The 21761-nt window shown below is 44.2% G+C and overlaps 1 protein-coding gene across 2 annotated transcripts in view; it reads right to left on the bottom strand.

The window, feature by feature from the left end:
- The window catches only part of NIPAL2 (NIPA like domain containing 2), a 153756-nt gene extending 143952 nt beyond the window's left edge, over nt 1-9804 (bottom strand). Inside the window, exon 1 of one of the 2 annotated variants that reach the window (XM_030217162.1) lies at nt 9511-9804. In XM_030217162.1, the coding sequence (XP_030073022.1) occupies nt 9511-9576 (66 nt within the window). In that variant the 5' untranslated portion in view covers nt 9577-9804. The remainder of the gene's footprint in view (nt 1-9510) is intronic. The other variant, XM_030217154.1, reaches the window with a different exon arrangement.
- Between the last annotated feature and the right edge of the window lie 11957 nt (nt 9805-21761).

Consider the following 21761-nt stretch of genomic DNA (forward strand, 5'->3'; position numbering starts at 1 on the left):
AAGCTTTAATTTATTTAAAAAAAAAAGAAATCGCCAATTTCTTTTTAGCATATTTCTTTATTTAAAAGAAAGCACTGACAATATATTTTTCTTACAGAGGTGCTAACTGGCTCATTCAGAAGAGGAGAGATAAGACAGAAGTACACAAAACTCCTGATAGGTGAGAAAAAAAATAAACAATTATTCACCATATGCCAAAATATAAAGTGCTAGGCGGTGCCCGATGAAACTACCAGATGGCAGGCTTAAAACAACTACCAGAAAATACTTCTCTACACAATGGAGCCTTTTTAAAAAGCTGCATTAAATATTTAATGGCAATTCCATCAATTTAGAGGGGGGGGGGGGGGAAGTTATCAACCTGGACTACAATTAAGGCGTGTTATTTTACTACTTGCTTGTGCTATGTAGTTAACAGTAAAATAACAGGTCTTAACGGTAGCCCATGTTTACAACTCCCCCCATGTGGAAAATGCTATTTTGGGGTAGTGACTGTATCTTACAGTTTACAATGAAGTCATTACTGTGTGTGTTAACTGTTATAACACAGAGCAGTTACCACCACATCAAGAGCTGTAGCTAATGGCAATGGCATCATACATTATCTAATGGTAGCCCTCTCAAAATTGCTGGAAATGCCCCTAACAGTTAATGCAGAAGTTTTGCAGTTACCACAGCAGAAAAAAAAGCAGCTAATAAGGTCCCAAACCAGAAGAAATTACCTTATAACTACTATTCTTTTGTTCAGCCCTGTCTATCTGGGATCTGTGACGTTCAACAACAGTTCATTCCATCGAACTTTCAGGGAGAAAAAAAAACTTTTTACAATGTCATTACTGTTGAAGACTGAATTAATAATTGCATGTTATTATTCAGGAAATGTTATAATTAATTTACAACGACAGGGACCTCATAAGATCAGCTTTAAATTCACTTTTCATCTTTTATTACTTTAAGTATTTATAATTCACAATTCTCAAGCTCAAAGCTGCTTACAAGGTTACACAGTAGCCATAGTTACATAAAATATACCATAACTGCACAAAATATTGGTTTATAAGGGTTCTGATTATTGCCTTCCCATTCTCACACTATATAAATTGGTTGTTCTTGGGTATTATCAAATAAATATTGTTATAGTTTCATCTTTCCAATTATCTCTATAAGCTGGACTCAAAACAACCAGAATTTTTAGATTTAGCTCACAGTTTGCTTCCCCCAGTTAGGACTTAATTCTATAAATGGCACATAAAAAATCAGTACCGAAAAAAATAGCACTTAGGAGTGACCATTTGTGCCAACAAAACCTTGATGTAAATCCCTGGGCCTAAATTAGGAACTGATCCCCTTTATTCTATAACAACACGCATAAATTAAAGGAACACCCCCGATTCGCCCATGTCCCTCCTGTGGCCTTGTTCTCTTTTTGGACACAAGCATAACAATTATGTGTGGATCCCACGCCTGCATTTAGGCACATAAATTTTAATTAAATCCAATTAGCACCAGTAATTGTTAAAATCTCAATTACCAGTGCTAATTGGATCATTATTCAATTAAATTTGCCCATGCAATTTTTAGTGACTTTTATAGAATTCGGAGTTAGTGCACAAGTCCTGTTTACTGCATTGGCCCCTAAGTTCATACCTGAGGCAATGGAGGGTTAAGGAATAGATTCTATATATGGCGCCTGAAAAAATCTGAGCAGAAAAAATTTCCGCCTAAGCATATTCTATAAACGGCACCTAGATTTAGGCACGTTACATAGAATACACTTAGTTGATATCCTAGTGCCCAGACTACACACATCAATTTACACCAAGGGAAATGTACCATAAATAAAAGCACATAGATTTAGACACAGAGAGCCATATTCTATAACAGTGCATGTAAATTTTACAACGGCATGAAACACCAATTTTCCCTGCCCATAACCATGCTCCCTTTTGGCTCCATGCATTAGAATTTTTTAGGTGCTATGCATTACAGAATATGCTTAGCAAGTTGTGCGAATAAATTCAAATTATTGCCAATTAGTGCTCATTATTGCTTGTTAAGTGCTGATAAAAACGCTGATTGGCTTGTTAAGTCAATTAAGTTACAAGTACCTGGCAAGATCCCAAAACAGTACAATACATTTTATGCTGCTTATCCTAGAAATAAGCAGTGGATTTTCCCCAAGTCCATTTTAATAATGGCTTATGAACTTTTCCTTTAGGATGCATGCTACCCAAACTTTTTTTAAATCCTGCTAAGCTAACTGCTTTTACTACATTCTCTGGCAATGAATTCCAGAGTTTAATTACATGTTGAGTGAAGAAATATTTTCTACAATTCATTTTAAATTTACTACTTAGTAGCTTCACTGCATGCTCCCTAGTCCTAGTATTTTTGAAAAGAGTAAACACGCGATTCACATCTACCCGTACCACTCCTCTTATTATTTTATAGACCTCTACCATATCTCCCCTCAGCCATCTTTTCTCCAAGTTGAAGAGCCCTAGCCACTTTAGCCTTTCCTCATAGGGAAGGGTCCCATCCCCTTTATCAATTTCATCGCTCTTCTCTGTTCCTCTTCTAATTCTACTATATCTTTTTTGAGATGTGGTGACCAGAATTGCACACAATATTCGAGGTGTGAAGGTCGCACCATGGAGCGATACAAAGGTATTATAACGTCCTCATTTTTGTTTTCCATTCCTTTCCTAATAATACCTAACATTCTATTTGCTTTCTTAGCTGCCACAGCACACTGAGCAGAGGGTTTCAACGTATCATCAATGATGACGCCTAGATCCCATTCTTGGTCAGTGACTCCTAATGTGGAACCTTACATTATGTAGCTATAATTCGGGTTCCTCTTTCCCACATGCATCACTTTGCACTCCCTCACATTAAACGTCATCTGCCATTTGAATACCTAGTCTCCTTAGTACTTGCATTGTGCCAAAGAGGGCTTCCTTCTTGAGTTAGGCAATGTATCCAGTGTGCTTGGAAATTCTTTTTAAATCAGGCCTCTGGAAACCAAAATGGTGGGGGATATTTCTATATCATTCTGCCACATTTTCTTGGTCTCAGACTGCATTTCTTGTCTTTTTTTCTCTCTCTACATGATTCTCTGAGTAATCACTTGGGTCTGACACCTCTAAAATTAAGGACATTCTGATGTTTTTTCTCTTTCACCACAATGGAACTCAAATTTTTATGTGTTGGAATGGGGATGTCCCAGGTGATCACAACATCTTCATTCTCCATAATTCTCTTAAGGTCATGATCTTTGGCACTGAGCAGCTGGGGGAAGTGTGTCAAGGTTGTGGATCCCTGCATGCTATGCTTTAAAATTCTTTACTTCCTCTACAAAATGGGTTTCTGAAGCTGTTTTGCACACTCCTAGCAAGTTTAGAACTATTCATATATATATATATATATATATATATATATATATATATATATATATATATATATAGTAACATATGACCTGTTATTCTACTTTGCTTCCATTTCTATAACTGATTTTTGCCTTTCTTTAGCATAGTTTGAAGTTGTCTGCAATGGGATTAAAATTTAAGGACAGATAGACACTGACACACTTCTAGATCAGGTAGGTAGCTGAATCTCAGCACACCAAAGCTCTGATTCATCACAGTCCCTTTCCATAGCTAAGGAATGGGAAACACCGTAGTGAACTGCAAACTGAACTCAAATAATCCAAGTACTGAAGTTAAAAGAAAAAGGTTTAAGAAAAATTAACTTCTAGTTTAAGGACGGAGGCAGAACCCTCTGCATCCCCTCCAAAGTGGCCAAAACTTGAAATCAGATTTTGATATGTCAAAAACTAGGGTATTTAAAAAAAAATGAGGGTCAATGTGTTAATCTAGCTTTAAATTATAACCTCCTTGTAGATACCGTTTTTTCTTAAACTTCTCACCTCCAACTATGCCAAGGGCAAAACAAGTCTTAAGAACGGAAACAAGGCAGCAGAACAGATCACACATTATGCCTGGGTATATGTGACATTTGCAGCCAGGAGAACAAATCCGGTTCCCACACTCCAAGTTAATAATCCAAACCTTCCTTCTAAGGGTGGAAGACTGGGGATAGTCACAAAACAGAAGAAACTACCTCCACGGATAAAGTCTACTACATAAAAAACAGTAGAGGAAAAAAAACTCTCTCGCAGATGGTGTCCAAAGTGTTTATTTTCCTCTACTGTTTTCTACATGGAAGACTGGGGAAACAAGTTTCCTCTACACATTTTTATTTTTGTTACATTTGTACCCCGCGCTTTCCCATTCATGGCAGGCTCAATGCGGCTTACATGGGGCAATGGAGGGTTAAGTGACTTGGCCAGAGTCACCAGGAGCTGCCTGTGCCTGAAGTGGGAATCTAACTCAGTTCCTCAGTTCCCCAGGACCAAAGTCCACCACCCTAACCACTAGGCCACTCCTCCACTCCATTTAAGAACTCACTCACTCCTCTCCATCACAGCTGGAGACACTGCTGGAGACAGGATGTTAAGCCAGAAGGATCTGTGCTCTGACAAACAACCCTTGTGCAAATCAGTGGCGTAGCTATGCGGGGGCCATGGGTGCCTGGGCCCCCATAGATTTGGCCCTGGACCCCCCTGCCGATGATCCTCTCGACCCCCCTCCCGCCGTCAACCTGGGGTCACCGTCGCCAACCATTGCTGGTGGAGGACCCCAGCCCCCCACCAGCCGAGGTCCTCTTCTTCCGGCGCAAGGCTTCGTTCTGTTTCTGAGTCTGACGCCAGACTCAGAAACAGAATCAAGCCTTGTGCCAGAAGAAGAGGACCTTGACTGGTGGGGGCTGGGGTCCCCCACTAGCAAAGGTAGGCGACGGCAGGTTGGCGGCAGGGGGGGGGGTCGAGAGGGTCAGCGGCGGGGGGGGGGTCAAAGTTGTTGTTGTTGGTGGTGGTGGCCGGGGTGCTTGGCAATGGCGGGGGGGTCTGCGACGCCAGGGGGGTTAAATGTGCCCCCTCACCTTGGGCTCTGGACCCCCCTCCCGCCGAAGTCTGGCTACGCCCCTGGTGCAAAAGGGCACTAAGCAGTTAGGAGAGAATCCCAAACTAAGCGCAATTCTGCTCTTTACAGAATCATGCTTTGCGCTGATTCCTGTGCCTAAATTTAGGTGCCAGACTTACGCCTGCTGAAACCTGACATAAATGCATACTGAGGCCATATTCTATAACTATGTGTGCAACTTTTTCAGATCTAACATGCCTGTGGCCATGCACCCTTTTCAGTTATACACTAATAGGGTTAGGCATCATGCCTTACAGAACAGCTCACAGCCAGCTCCATGCGCAAATTTTAACGAGTGCCACTTCACTTCAATAATCAGTTGTCAGCACCCAATTATTGATAAAGGGGCTCGTTAATCAATTAATTTGTGAGCGCATCTTGGGTGCACTGACAAACTTGGGCACACAGATCTAGGTGCCTTATACAAAATCTGGTGGCCAGGGTGGGTTTTAGCACCTGTTAACCCAGCATTTCCCAAACTGTGCGCCGCAGCACCCAGGTGTGCCGCAGAGAACTCTCTAGGGTGTAGCAGCAAATCCCAACCTGCCTCCTGCCCGAACGGCTACTGCAGACAGCAGTGGCAGAAAAACAACATTTTTAAAAAGCAAGCTTTTTTTTTTTTGTCACAGCTACTGGGGACAGGGAGCAGACGGCCTTCGGGACTCGCAGAGGCGACAGCCAAGGAGGTTGGATAAAAACAGGAGACAGGATGAAGTCAAAAAGTTGAAGCTTGTACAACATACAAATGTACAAAGAGGAAGTATAATAACAGAATAACGTTTCGTAGGTAGAGTAGTAATTTGCTATAAATCGTAATCAGTGTGTTATTTGGAGGGGCTGGTTATAGGGATACCCTAGCACTGTTATATTTGTGCAGAGAAAAAGATGGAGACCTGTGTGGCCAGGGGGAGGGGTGTAGACCTGTGTGGCTGGGGGGTAGAGACCAGGGGGGCAAAGATCGGTGTGGCCGAGGAAGGTGCCGCGAAAAATTGCTCGGGCACGAAGGGTGCCATGAACTGAAAAAGCTTGGGAACTATTGTGTTAACCATTGCTGCAGGACCACACTAACACACTAGAACAGCCAGTGTGGTAAAAATTCCATGCTAAGGACTAAATTCTGTTACCCAAATGTAGGCGCTGATAAAAATCAGCACTAGTCTATAAACGGCGATCACAGTTGGCAGCCATTTATAGATGTAATCTGTAACACTGCGCAGAAATTTCAGGAACGCCCCTGATGTGCCCATGCCCCTCCCATGGCCACGCCCCCTTTTCTGATCTGTGTGTACAATTTATGTGCGGATCCCGCTTCCTAAAGATGCATTGCGTAAACTTTAATGCCAATTAGTGCCAATAATGATCATTAGTGCCCAATGATCAATGCCTATTGGTTCGTTTGTCAATTAAATTGTTCATGCACAAATTTGAATGTGCAATTTTGAGCGCTATATATAGAATTAAGGTGTAACTACTTAGCGCTTGATGGGGGTCCTGGATGTGGACTGCACATTGCGGTAAGTACCAGTAAGTAGCATGAGCTACCACATATGCAGTTACTGCATGGCGCACTTAACGCCACCTGAGATGAGAGGTGCATCCGCAGTAATCGCAATCGATAACACAGTAACTGCAGGAGGGATAATGGACCTGCCCCGAAAGGGACCTCACAGCCTTTGCACTTATTGTGTGTTAATTGTGGCTGTCAACACACAGCAAGTGCAAACTTATTGCACTTCAGTAAAAGGACGGTCTATAAAATACTGAGTGGAACTGGTAGACGTGAATCGTTTGTTTACTCTTTCCAAAAATACTAGCACTAGGGGGCACACAATGAAGCAACTAAGTAGTAAATTTAAAACAAACCGTACAAAATATTTCTTCACTCAATATGTAATTAAACTCTGGAATTCGTTGCCAGAGAATTTAGTGAAAGCAGTTAGCTTAGCGGGGTTTACAAAAGGTTGGATAACTTCCTAAAAAAAATCCATAAGCCATTATTAAAATGGACTTGGGGAAAATCCACTGCTTATTTCTAGGATAAACAGCATGAAAAGTATTGTAATGTTTTGGGATCTTGCCAGGTATTTGTAACCTGGATTGGCCACTGTTGGAAACAGGATGCTGGGCTTGATGGACCTTCGGTATGGCAACATTTTTGTTCTTATGATCTCAGAGTCTGATGATCCTTATAGCATGGCACGTTGCTTTTAAAAAGAAAATCCTCTCTGTTGACTGAGCATTTAAATGTGTATTTTTTCTTTTCAGTATTCTTACTTTACTTTTAATATGCAACTCAGTGGTAGTTGTGGTGCTGAAAAGGTATGCTGCCAGAAATGAGCTTCTGTACTACAGTAAGAAAATGGGGTTATTGTTTTATTGCTGGGGGCAGTGGCGTACCTGGGGGGGCTGGCACCCGGGGCGGATCGCCGATGCGCCCCGCCCCCCGGGTGCAGCACCCCGCCGATGCAGCACGGACCCCCCCCCCCCGGCGAAAGGACACCCCCGCGAAGGACCCCCCCCCCCAGCCGGGTGCACGCCGCTGGGGGGGGTGCCACGTGCGCCTGTCCTCCGTTGTTCCATGCTTCTTCTCTGCCCCGGAACAGGAAGTAACCTTTTCCGGGGCAGAGAAGAAGCATGGAACAACGAGGACAGGCGCGCGCGGCACACCCCCAGCAGCATGCACCCAGGGCAGACCACACCCACTGCCCCTCCCTAGGAACGCCACTGGCTGGGGGCATCCCACGCCGGAGTGCTGTGGTGTCAGTGAGCACTATAGATTTGGCATGTAGTAGTATGTGGTTTACACATACTGTAGAGGTGGTTTCACTGTAGGAGCATTATATAAAAAAAAGAAAAAGATTTCTTTAGGGTTTGTTACATTAGTTAAAATTTAATGCCAAGAAGTGCAGAGTGATGCATTTGGGGTGTAGAAACCCAAAAGAGAGATACCGAATAGGAGGGGAGAGATTAGCAAGCTCGACTCTGGCGAGAGACCTTGGGGTGATGGTGTCGGACGATGTGAAGGTGAAGAAACAATGTGACAAGGCAACGGCCATGGCTAGAAGGATGCTAGTCTGCATAGAGAGGGATATAACCAGCAGAAGAAAGGAGGTGTTGATGCCCCTCTACAAGTCGTTGGTGAGGCCCCACTTGGAGTGTTGTGTTCAGTTTTGGAGGCCGTATCTGGCTAAAGATGTAGAAAGACTGGAAGCAGTGCAAAGAAAAGCTACGAAAATAGTATGGAATTTGCTTTTCAAACCGTACTAGGAGAGACTTGCCGACCTGAACATGTATACCTTGGAGGAATGGAGAAACAGGGGTGACGTGATACAGACGTTCAAATATTTGAAAGGTTTGAATCCACATACGAACCTTTTCCGGAGAACGGAAGGCAGTAGAACTAGAGGATATGAATTGAGGTTGCAGGGGGGCAGACTCAGGATTAATGTCAGGAAGTATTTTTTCACGGAGAGGGTGGTGGATTCATGGAATGCCCTCCCGTGGGAGGTGGTGGAGATGAAAACGGTAATGGAATTCAAACATGCGTGGGATAAACACAAAGGAATCCTGTTTAGAAGGAAAGGATCTATGGAATCTTAGCGGACATTGGGTGGCGATGCCAGTATTTGGAGAATAAAACCGGTGCAGGGCAGACTTCTACGGTCTATGCCCTGAGAAAGGCAGGGACAAATCAAACTCAGTTATACATACATACACATAAAGTATTTCATACAAACTCATTTATACCCATCACCAACAGAATTCTGGAAGTGAATATTTTAACTATTTTTTAGGATTTCTGAACTTTACACCCTGAGTCACCCATTTACAAGCACTGAAGCTCTCAATTATTACTCCAAAATAGTAGTAGTCAGGCTTAATTCTGGGGTGAAACAGCAAAAGAAAATGAAAAAAGAAAAAGACTGCATGTCGGGGTTTTTTTCAACAATTTTTATATAATGTCCCTAGTGTTTACTTTTCTGCACCTTCAAGATTTATGCTCTTCCAATCTGCTGAAGGTATGACAGAGTCCCAACAAAACTGTGGTAACAAAAAAATTATATATTTTGACACTGGGCAGCTAAACATTTTCACAGGCCATACCTTTCCCTGGCCCACCTAAAAACTGCTCACTCACCACAGAATCAAGCCCTGTAGTAGCAAGGCTGGTAGATGCACCCACTAAAAAGCTGATAACCTTACTACAGAGTCTTAAATGCCAGTGTGGGCCACAAGACTGGAGGTGAGGAAATGACAATTCTGAAAACATCTCATAAGCAGCAATGAATGTACCCGGCAACTGTAGATGTGGATCTGGTTACCATTCTCATAATTACAGCTCAGTAAACAAAGGTGTGTGCAGTACAGTGTGCACACAGACATCCAGGTGGAACGCCCTTCTGACAGGGCTGCTTTCTCTCTCTTACCCTTGAGAACAAACTTAAATCAAAACCAAGAGCTTGCTTACCTTATCCTCGGGTTTCCAGACGCCAGAGGTGGCAATGTATGTCTCATTGTCCAGCAGCAAAACCATTTCTGCCCCTGATGCTGCCAGTTATCCGCAGAGCTGGTACAATTATATCCCTAGGGAAGAAGACATCAGTGTGCACAGAGTTCCCAACAGGAGTGAGAAGACACAGCAGGAGATGCCATGAGCCTGCACTGCAGGGAAAAGCAGTGGTGACCACAGCTTGGCTGTCTACTGCTGCAGGTCGAAGCCACTTCCCTGTGCAGGAGGATGGGACAGCCTGTCTCTGTGACACATACAGGCACTCCACACCCCCTGTGGCATACAGCCAGACAGGTGCAAGCAAGCAGCAAGCAGGAACGTAATAAGATGCCAATCTGCACTGTCCATGTAGCCCCACATTTAACTCCTCAGGTTTCTATTCATCATCCTCAATTGAAAAAGTCAAAAAGTTGGGCATGGGAAAAGTGAACTATGTTGTGCAACTCAGCAGGAGTGCCCTTCTTTGAACAGAAGCACATAGGATGAAATAATAAGACTGTACAGAAGTTCATGTGCCACAGAAAGGATGCCCAAGAGCATGGCAGGGATGTGCTCGTGTTTTTGTGTTTTCGCTCGGATCACTTTATGATTTCTTAGTTAATAGGCAAACATTGAGGGATAGTAACGAGATCAAGTGTGAGCGGGTGAACTGTAGCATGCATATGCATGCAGTACCCGAACCCCCGCCAATCCTGTCTCCTGGACTTACAGTTCCATTACAGTATAACCGCTGACTGCCCACCTCAACCCTCCTCAGGCTCTACGCGTTGCTCGGGAAGCCCCTTCCGCCCCGCCCTGCCCTGCGGGCGCGGCTCTCCTCATCCACAGACCAGGCTGTACTACCCTCCCGAAAGGGGCGGAGCCTCCGAACTAGGGGCCTACGTGTGCGGCGCGCGCTCAAAATAGAATAACTCACCAGGTATTACAGGAAGGATATGGAGAAACTAGTTGGAGCCTACTGAGATAGATGGTGGTTAGGCTCGAACTACAGTGCTCACTGTTTCATAAGAGCCAGCTCTGTGGGTGCTTGCCTTGAGCACCCCCGATATTGAGCAAACTCTTTGTGTCCACGGAGAAATAATTTCTATTGGGTTTAGCACCCCCAATCATTTTGTAAAAGTTGGCTCCTATGCACTATTATATCAAACGGGGACCACTTTGGCCAATCATCAGCCTGAGAGCCAGGGTAATGGTCCTCACAGTAGAAGGTGGCTGGACCCTCTCCAATAACGTGCCTCCTATGGAGATGATGCTAGGCTGCAATATAGTTTATTAAAGATTTACTATACCGCCTAGGCTAACTGGCAGGCCTCCACCGTTAACAATAATTAAAGGGAAAGAGGAAAAGAACTTCAGCAAATAGACAAAGACTATTCTATATAGTTGGGGCAAGGGGTGGGCCAAAAAGGCGGACAAAGAGGAAGCAAGGAGAGAAGCCAAAGGAGTGAGGTAGGAGGGAATGGGGATCAGCAGGGCAACAGTGGCCAGTCCCACAAGGAGTAGCCGATGATGGGATGAAGGCTTGAGTAAAAAGCCAAGCCTTCAACACAGATTTGAATTCCTTGAAAGAAAGTTCTGCACGAATATTGAAAGGGAAGCAAATTACAAGAGGAAGGTGCAGCAAAAAAGAAGGCACAGTGCCTGGTTGATTCTAGTTGAACAAGTTTGGGGCCGAGCAAAACCAGGTGGTGAACATTGATAGAACAGAGGAGGCAAGCTGGCAAGTATGGAGTGGTAAGAGAGGATAAGTATTGAGGGTGGCCAATCCTATGGGCTTTAAATGTGTCAGTAATTTGAAGATTAAATGTTGTTGAATGGGAAGCCAATGATATTGTAACAATAGGGAGGCATGGCCATAGCACTGGGCGTCACACAGCAGAAGACTGGCCATGTTTTGCAAAGATTTAAGTTTCTTAATATTGGATTGAGTACAGCCCAATACAATAGTCTAGTCTAGTTGTTAGTAGTGACAGACTCAAAGAATAAAAGATGTCAGAGTTGAAATAATGTCAAATCGAACGGAGCTGGCAGAGAATGAAGAATCCACTTTTACACACATTTCAAATTTGGGGAATGACTGTGAGGTGTTTATCAAGGATAACACCCAAGTACTGGAATGAGTCTACAGGATGGATAGAGGAACTGAAGAGATTCAGGGGGATGGATAGTGGAGAAATGCCCACTAGAAATAGACCAGTACCTATTGTTTTTTTATTTGTTAAGAACTAGCTTGTTCTCAATCTGCCAATCTGAGGTAAATTTCAAACAGTCATGAAGTGGACCGAGGGAAGGATTAAACAGATTGGTCGGAAAGGGTAATAGGATATCATCCGCATAGAAATGAAATGAAACATCAGTGGACTGGATCAGGGTGGCAAGGGTCTGAGGAATAGATTGAAGAGAAAAAGCGAGAGGACAGAGCCCTGGAGGACCCCACGAGGAAGCCTTGGAGGAAGGAGTGACTACTGTGTAGGAGAGGTCGGTAAAAAAAGAGAAGCAAGATGCTCACAGTGACTGGGATAACTGAACCAAAGTGTTTCACCCTCAACACAAAGTCACTTATTTCCAGCCCATTTCTCTCATATGACTCCCCCTTCCTCTACTCTCTACCCCTGTTCCCATCTCAGCCACCTCTCCCACAAATCAGCCTCCAATACCATCTCATCCAGCCCGACTCTCCCCCAAGATCAGCCCTACCAAGCAACTGCATTTTTTAGCCCTCTTTTTCAACCTCTACTGACTTATGAAATGAGACTCTGCATATGGCCCTGCATCTTTCTGCACCCCCACAGGCTATTCCTGCTGTCCTCCCAGTAGTTTGTTGCCCCCCCTTACCTTCTATGGAGACTTGCTGCTACCTCCCCCACCCCAACAGCTGTTCTATATTCTTATGGTACAAAGTATCTTTGAGTGAGCTGCGTGGTGGCTGAATTCTGGTAATATTCTCATTGGCAATAACAGTATAGGAATTGGGTTATTATATGCTTCAAGTTCACTGAGACCCTGCAATGTAGAGAGAAAACAAAACAGCTTTTCTAGAGGTAGCACCAGAAAATGTCTACAGAAGGTGATGCCTGAGGTGATGAAAGTTAGGGAACCACACTGTCTCCCAGGCCTTACAATGAAGACAACTGGGCTGGACTGTATGCATGGAGAGTAAGGAGGTGAAGAGACCGACCAGGTTGTAGATAAAGGGTTGGAAAGCAGGCTGGCCTGTGACTACAGGAAGAGAATGAAAATGATGTAGACAGGGAGCATTGACTCTGATGGCAGATTCAATTATCATTTCACATACCCGGACATGGCATAACCTGGACATCCACAATGATCATGACACCAGCTATAGAACCCTAAGAATTTAAAATTAATCTATTCTAGTCTGCTTCAGTCCCAGTGCAGTGCCATAGACCAAGTCTTCCCTGGTGACCCCAGTTGGGTTTGCAGGATAGCCATAATTAATATGCATGAGAATGGATAATGTATATCATGCATACTAATTATGGATATCTTGAAAATCTGGCTGGCTCTGGGGTCACCAGGACAGGCTTGGGAAGCATTGCTATACAGTTAGTGGAGGAGTAGCCTAATGGTTAGTGCAGTGACTTGAAAACCAGGAGAACTAGGTTCAATTCCCACTGCAGTTCCTTGTGACTCTGGGAAAGTCACTTAACCCCAGGTGCAAAATAAGTACCTGTATATAATATGTAAACTGTTTTGATTGTAACCACATCATCCTATCCCTTTCCCTTAATCTCTGGCTTTCCCCTCATGTTTTTACAACTCGAGAGTCCATGCTTTCTTGAATTCTATTACTGTTTTTATCTCCACCATCTCCGTGCATCCACAGACCTTACTGAAGTTGCTACTGAGTCTATCCACCTGGAGCTTCATACTGTCATCTCCTGTTCTAGAATGTTCTTTCTGCTGTAAAAGGTTTGGTTCTTATGTACTATTTATACCATGGAAGTGACTCGATATCTCTCATGCCTCTCCTTCCTCCTCTCCTCTATGGTATACAAATGTTGGTATTTACATGTCATCTCATATGGCTTATGGTACCATTTTCCTAGACCAGTCGTAGTACATGACCATACCAGACCGTAGTACCTGAGGACTGGAGGGTGGCCAATGTGACGCTGATTTTTAAAAAGGGTTCTAGGGGTGATCCGGGAAATTATAGACCAGTAAGCCTGACTTTGGTGCCAGGCAAAATAGTGGAAACTATTATAAAAAATAAAATTATAGAACATGTAGACAAACATGGTGTAATGGGACAGAGTCTGCATGGATTCAGCCAAGGGAAGTTTTGCCTCACCAGTTTGCTTCATTTCCTTGAAGGCTTGAATAAACATGTGGATAAAGGTGAGCCGGTTGATGTAGTGTATCTATATTTTCAGAACGTTTTTTATAAAGTTCCTCATGAGAGACTCCTGAGAAAATTAAAGAGTCATGGGGTAGGAGGCAAGGTTCTGGTGTGGATTAGGAATTCGTTATTGGACAGAAAACAGAGGGTAGGGTTAAATGGTTATTTCTCTCAATGGAGGAGGGTGAACAATGGAGTGCCACAGGGATCTGTACTGGGACCAGTACTGTTTAACTTATTTATAAATGATATAGAAATCGGAACGACGAGTGAGGTGTGATCAACTTTGCAGATGATACAAAACTATTCAAGGTTGTTAAAACAAGTGTGGACTGTGAAATATTGCAGGAAGACCTTAGGAAATTGGAAGACTAAAATGGTCAGCCAGCGGAGCTGCCAGAATTTCTTTAATTTCCTTCAGTACGATAGGATATATGCCATCCAGTCCCGTCACTTTGTTCACCTTTAGTTTAGTTGACTCGTCTTGAACATAGTCCTCTGAAAATCATTCGACTACCTCACCTCCATTTCTGTTTGTGTTTCTCTTCTGTGGTCCTGTTAGATTTTCATTACTTTTTGTACTCTGCTTTGATGGCTACACTTAAGTGGTTAATGAAATTAAATAAACCTGAACCTGAACTTGTTCCCAGACTTTCAGCTGTGAACACAGAACAGAAATATTTGTTAAGCAATTCCGCCTTATATTTATCAGTTTGTACATATTTCTCCCCTTCATCTTTGACTCTCACAATGCCACTTTTGAACTTCCTCCTAGCACTATAATATCTAAAAAGAGTTTTCCACCCTCCCACCCCCCATTTTACCATATTAGCTATTTTTTCTTCCATTTGCATCTTTGCTTTCATTAGCTTTTCCAGATACCATCATCTGTCTTCCTCTGTCTGCGATCTCTTGTAGTTTATGAAGACTAACCTCTTTTCCATACCTTTTTTGCTACTACTTTGGTAACCCCTTCTTTTCCTCTTACTTTTATTTACTTTCCTTACAAAAAAGTTTGTTGCCTTTGCAATATCTCCTTTCAGTTTTGCCCAGTGCTTTCCCACTTTTTTCAGATGTTTCCATCTAGACAATTCCTTGAGGTAATCCCCAATCTGAGCAAAGTTAGTTTGTTTGTTTTTTTAAGTCTAGAATCTTCACTTTTGAATGAACCCTCTCCACACCTATATTAAACCAGGTGATCACCCACTATAACATTAGAAACCAGGCACCTTCTGCAAGGTAACATGAAGCATGTGCCATCTGTTCCACTAGGTCAGCTCTCATAAAATATAATTTCTGGATAAATTCTTTATTATTTACATATGTTTCCACAATGAAGCAGTGAGTGTGTCCCTGTGTATCTTGAAAATTCCAAAGGAACTAGAAAGGAATGAAGTGTGTCTGTCACAAATGCAAGGACGTTGAGCCCTTGAACCGCAGCCTGAAAACCAGCTGTGGCAGGCTAGCCACTCGGACTAGGTGCAGCACTAGGAAGAGTACTAAGCTAAGCAGGAACCAAGAACAAGACTGGCAGGAACCAGGAACAGAGCTTGGCTGGAGCAGGTACCAGGTGCAGAGCTTAGCTGGAGCAGAAACCACATATAGAACTTGGCTGGAGAAAGAATGAGGAGCAGAGCTTGGCTGGAGAAGGAACCAGGAACTGAGCTTGGCTGGAACAGGAACCAGGAGCAGTGCTTGTCTGTGGCAGGAACCAGGAACAGGGCTTGACTGTAGCAGGAACCAGGAACAGGGCTAGGTTGGAGCAGAATCCAGGAACAGGGCATGGGTGGAGCAGGAACCAGAAGCAGGGCTTGGCTGGAGCAGGAACCAGGAATTGAGCTTGGCTGGAACAGGAACCAGGAGCAGTGCTTGTCTGGGGCAGGAACCAGGAACAGGGCTTGACTGTAGCAGGAACCAGGAACAGGGCTAGGTTGGAGCAGAATCCAGAAACAGGGCATAGGTGGAGCAGGAACCAGAAGCAGAGTTTGGCTGGAACAGGAACCAGGAGCAGGGTTCAGGAACAAGGCTTGCAGGACTACTACTACTATAAATCATTTCTATAGCGCTGCAGGAGCAAGGTTTTCAAGAAAAAACTTCAGGAACCAAAGCTTTCAGGATCCAAGGCTTTCAGGAACAAGGCGAACTTGTTGCAAAAGCAATGTATGAAAGTCCCAAGGTTCATTCTAAAGGCTGTCACTAATGATGTCACAACCTCTGGTGCTCTGGAATGAGGCTTGGAACACACTGAGGAACACAACAGGGCACCAGAGCGAGGCTAAAATACTGGGAAATCAGACTGAGGCTTGGATAGTCTCTGGAATGAGGATTGGAGAACAGGAAACAGGCACCGAGTCATCAGTGCAGGAGGAACATAGTGCAGAGAACCCATGGAGCCTTAACACTGGAAGGAAAGCTGAGTTGAAAGTGGCAGCATGGCCATGACCATGTTAGTGCCTGTTCCTCAAGGCTCCCATAAACCCCACAGGAGGTCTAGGCGTTCAAGGGTATCTACAGTGAAAATGGCTGATGAGCTTTTGAGCATGAATGCGGACCACAGGACTGGAGTTTGAAGACAAGGCTGGAGCTGGTAGACAGGACTGGATCTTGTAAACAAGACTGGAGATAGGAAACAGGGCTGGAGTAAAACAACAGCCAGCTGACTTCCACGGGCTGTCCTCGAGACCATAGGCCCTCCTGGAATCAAGGATGTCAAAGACACCATATTTGGGGTCCGGTTCTTCGGGCTCAGTACATGACATGACGTTAGTAATATGTAATTTATCTTTAAAATCGAGTGTGGTACCGGAAGATTGGAGGGTGGCCAATGTAACACCAATATTTAAAAAAGGTTCCAGAGGGGATCCAGGAAATTATAGACCCGTGAGCCTGATGTCTGTGCCGGGCAAAATGGTAGACTGTTATAAAGAAAAAAAATTACAGAGCATTTTCAAAAGCATGGATTAATGAGTCAAAGCCAACATGGATTTAGTGATGGGAAATCTTGCCTCACCAATGTATTACATTTCTTTGAAGGGGTGAACAAACGCGGTTAAAAGTGAGTTGGTTGATATTATGTATCTGGATTTTCAAAAGGCGTTTGACAAAGTACCTCATGAAAGACTCCAGAAAAAATTGGAGAGTCATGGGATAGGAGGTAGTGTCCTATCATGGATTAAAAACTGGTTAAAAGATAGAAAACAGCGAGTAGGGTTGAATGGTCAGTATTCTCACTGGAGAAGGGTAGATAATGTGGTTCCCCAGGGGTCTGTGCTGGGACCACTGTTTTTTAATATTTATAAATTATCTACATATGGGAATAAATAATGAAGTAATTAAATTTGCCGACGACACAAAGTTATTCAAAGTTGTTAAATCACAAGAGGATTGTGAAAAATTGCAAGACGACCTTACGAGACTGGGAGACTGGGCATCCAAATGACAATGATATTTAATGTGAGCAAGTGCAAAGTGATGCCTGTGGGAAAGAGGAACCTGAACTATAGCTATTTGATGCAAGGTTCCGCGTTAGGAGTCACTGAGCAGGAAAAGGATCTAGGAGTCATCGTTGACACAGTGGCCTTCCTAGGGGGGCTGACACCGGGGCGGATCGCCGATGTGCCCCGCCCCCTGGGTGCAGCGCCCCCCCCGGATGCAGCGCGACCCCCCCCCCCCCCCCGGCGAAAGGACCCCCCACGAAAGAACCCCCCGGGTGCACGCCGCTGGGGGGGTGCCGTGCACGCCTGTCCGGGGCAGAGGGAGCATGGAACGAACGAAGGACAGGTGCGCGCAGCACCCCCCCAGCGGCGTGCACCCGGGGTGGACCGCACCCACCGCCCCCCCCCTAGGAACGCCAGTGCGTTGACGATACTTTGAAACCCGTTGCTCAGTGTGTGGCGGCAGCAAAAAAAGCAAATAGAATGTTAGGTATTATTAGGCAAGGAATGGAAAACAAAAGTGAGGTGTTATAATGCCTTTGTATCGCTCCATGGTGCAACCACACCTTGAATACTGGTCACTGCATCTCAGAAAAGGTTTAGTAGAATTAGAAAAAGTACAAAAAAGGGCAACGAAAATGATAAAGGGGATGGGACGACTTCCCTATGATGAAAGGCTGAAAAGGTTTGGACTCTTCAGCTTGGAGAAAATACGGCTGACGGGAGATATGATAGAGGTCTATAAATATTGAGTAGAGTGGAACAGGTAGACGTGAATCCCTTGTTTACTCTTTCCAAAAATACTAGGACTAGGGGGCATGAAATTAAGCTAGAAAGTAGTAAATGTAAAACGAATCGGAGAAAGTGTTTCTTTACTCAATGTTTAATTAAACTCTGGAATTCATTACCAGAGAATGTAGTAAAAGCAGGTAGCTTAGCAGGGTTGAAAAAAGGTTTGAATGACTTTCAAAAGGAAAAGTCCATAGACCATTATTAAAATAGACTTAGGGAAAATCCACTGCTTATTTCTAGGATAAGCAGCATAAAATGTTTTGTACTGTTTTATTTGTGACCTGGATTGGCCACTGTTGGAAACAGGATTCTGGGCTTGATGGACGTTCAGTTTTTCCCAGTATGACAATACGTATGTACTTATATACTTACAAGGTTAAGTGCACTGACCAAAAAACAGGAAGCCAGGAGGCAGACAAGTGGCTGGGCAGCAAGTGAAAGCAGTGCCTGGGCAAAGGAATGAGTTGCAACCCAAGCCCAGAAGCCCCAAGTAGGAAAAGGGGACCTGTCATGGACAGCAGGTAGAGATTAAGTGCCTGTCTCATGTGCAGCCCAAGAGGTAGAAGAAAGACAACCTCTGTAGTCTACAGGTGACTGAAGATCACTGACAAAAATCAAACTTCTTCTACAGAGTAGAGGTGACTGAAGAGCTGGACAGGTTGTCTGCCATGGTGTCTCAACCAGGGGAAGAGACAGAACCCCTTGAGGATTACTCGGTAGAGGTCAGGACCCACCTTGGGATCTAGCTGACGAGTTGCAGGAGGCTGACCACTATATTAAAATATTGGATGAGGAACTGCAGCTGCTGTGTATGCTGGTCAACTACAGTAGGAAAAGAAGTCCCTCCAAGTCCTGAGGAAGGGACCCTGCAGAGGCAGGAATGCAAGCATGGATGGAGGAGCTCCAAGCCTTGGAAATCTCCTTAAGCTACAGAGAGGAACAGCTGGAGAATAAGAGAGAGCAGTCAAAGAGCCAGAATGTATGGCTGAGAGTCCAATTGAAGGCTAAGACCCAGGAAGTCCTGTCTCTAAACTGGGACAGAGAGCAGGACGTCACAGAGTCGAGGAACTGTCTGAAGCAGAAGACAGAGAAGGGTACCCAATTGCAAGAGCAGTTAACCTGTTTGAAATCCTCCACTGAAACACTGCAGAAGCAGGCAGAAGTGAAGAAGGCAAAGAAACTCACCCAGGTTGCAGAGGAGCAATGGGGAAAGGCCTTGGCTGGAGTTAGCCAGTCAAGGGAGCGGTGCTGGCAGCTGGAACTTCAGGTGGAAGGGCTGTGCTGCAAGAAAGCCTAGCTCAAAAGAGAATGTCACATGCTGGCGGAGGAGAATGCCAATTATGCAAGCTTAAAGGAAAAAGTAGCTTGCAGGAACTACAAGGACAGTTGGAGAGGAGTGTCCCAGCAGACCAGTTCAAAGAAATGCATACTATACTACTTATAGTGTTGAATAAAAGACTGCAGACACAGCAAGGGCAGCAGGCCCGGAGACAAACTCAGCTGGCCAAGATGAAAGTCTCCAGGGAGGAGACCTTGAGGAAGTTGGGGTATATGGATACCTAGATCAAGGAAACTGCTCAGATAAGCGTTCAGTTGGAGAACCAACTCAAGGAAGTCAAAAGAAGAATGACCAAGAGGCAGCTGATTCAAAGTGTACATGTCCTGGCTCAACCCAGGTAGATGACTCTCCAAGGAGACAGTTGACCAAAGAGTCAGACAATACAAAGGGCATGGAGGATGCCTTGCAGATGACCAGCTGGCAGCATGAGAGGGCTCATGCACAAAGTGCGCTGGAAGCAAGAAGTGAACGCCAGGGGGTGCTAGTCTGAGCGGTCACCAAAGTGGTTCAGTGGTGAACCAAGAGTGTGCTGAGTGGGCAACAGAGACCAGAAGGGGTACATATGAAAGAGAGTGTCCCTGAGCTCTGGAGAACAGTTACCATGAATGCAGGTGCCCTAAGTGAGCTGCTGCAGGCCTATGAGGAAGCCACTGGAGGAACATTACGGTGCAGTTCTCAGAGAGTGGGAACCCCATGAGTACAAGAGGTAGAGAGTTTGAGGGCTCAACTGAAAAAGGAGTTTTGAGCAAAGGCTATGTTAGTGCAGTATAAGCAGACACTTGAGGACTGACTGAGAGAGGCAAGAAGAAAGAGGAAGGAAAGGCAATTGGAAGGAGTACAGATTGCAAGCCTAGAGTTCATGCTGCCTCAAGAGTGCTGGGGGTTGGAACCCTGAGAGCCAAAGATGATGTGTAGACTTGGAGTATCAGGTCAGGAAGGGTGTAACCTGACTGAAGAAGATGGTCGGCCTGATACCCCAGAGGTGGAGGCAACAGTTCAGTCTGCTGATTCATGGAGTGAAGTACCCAGAGAGATGATGGCAGTGCTGTAGAGAGAAGGACAGACACCACTTCGGAAAGTGACTGTCCCCCGAGACAAGTGCCTGAGTACACGGCTCCATAGTTGATAATGGATGGCCGAGTCCTGATACTGCAAGGCCATTGGTGTGATGGGGCCCAATGACTGCTGTGCTTATTGTGCCCTGTCCACAAGGTGGTGAAAGACACAGTGCCTGTCTGGGATGGATGGCTGGGTTTGGCCTAAGGACAGGGTATAAAAAACTCTGATAGAATAAAATAGAATAGAAAGCAGGAAAAAATATTTTTAAAAAGGCATATGGAGATTGGTTAAGTTATAGAAAGCTATGTGGAGGTGTTTTAGGTCTAGAAAAGTGGGATTTTATTAAATTCATGTTATTTTATTTTTTTATTACATTTGTACACTTTCCCACTCATGGCAGGCTCAATGCGGCTTACATATTGTATACAGGTACTTATTTGTACCTGGGGCAATGTAGGGTTAAGTGACTTGCCCAGAGTCACAAGGAGCTGCCTGTGCCTGAAGTGGGAATTAAACTCAGTTCCTCAGGACCAAAGTCCACCACCCTAACCACTAGGCCACTCCTCCCACTGTATGGCTGGCTGGAAATTGAGTTAAAGGAAACCTGCGAGAAGAACTGTTCTCATAGTATGGATTAATAGGAATTTTATGCTAATTAATATGGATGACTTAGGACTGGATTCTATATATGGCTTCAAAAAAAATCATAGATGAAAGAAACTGCATGTAGCACTATTCTATAAACCTTGCCTAAAGTTTTGCTGAAAATATCTAAAATTCTTATCATGAACATAGCAGTTTTTGAACTGGAAAAATGTCTATTTTTTCTTTCAAAAATCATATTTCCCAGACATTTTTGTGCTCAGTATGTATTTCTTTAGGTACCATTAAAAAAAAAGTGTACATTCTAGAGAAAAAACGCACAAAAACAACCCACACGAATGGCTGTATGGCATCATTCCTACTAGCCTGGCTACACAGACATCCCAGAACATCAATACACCTATTGCTCAATTTTTCCAAATAGGTGTATTTATGTTCTGGGCACACTGCAATATTTACCATTCTTGGTCCTGGATGTCTGTTGCTGCTTCTGATACTCCTTGCATGGGACGTTCTCCCTACCTGGACCCCTACTATTGAAACAAGTGTTTTATGTACTTTGAACTTTATGTACATGAAATTATGAACACTTCATTTCATACTCATCCATACTGATTTG

This window comes from Microcaecilia unicolor, chromosome 1 (assembly GCF_901765095.1).
Source record: "Microcaecilia unicolor chromosome 1, aMicUni1.1, whole genome shotgun sequence".
Lineage (NCBI taxonomy): Eukaryota > Metazoa > Chordata > Amphibia > Gymnophiona > Siphonopidae > Microcaecilia > Microcaecilia unicolor.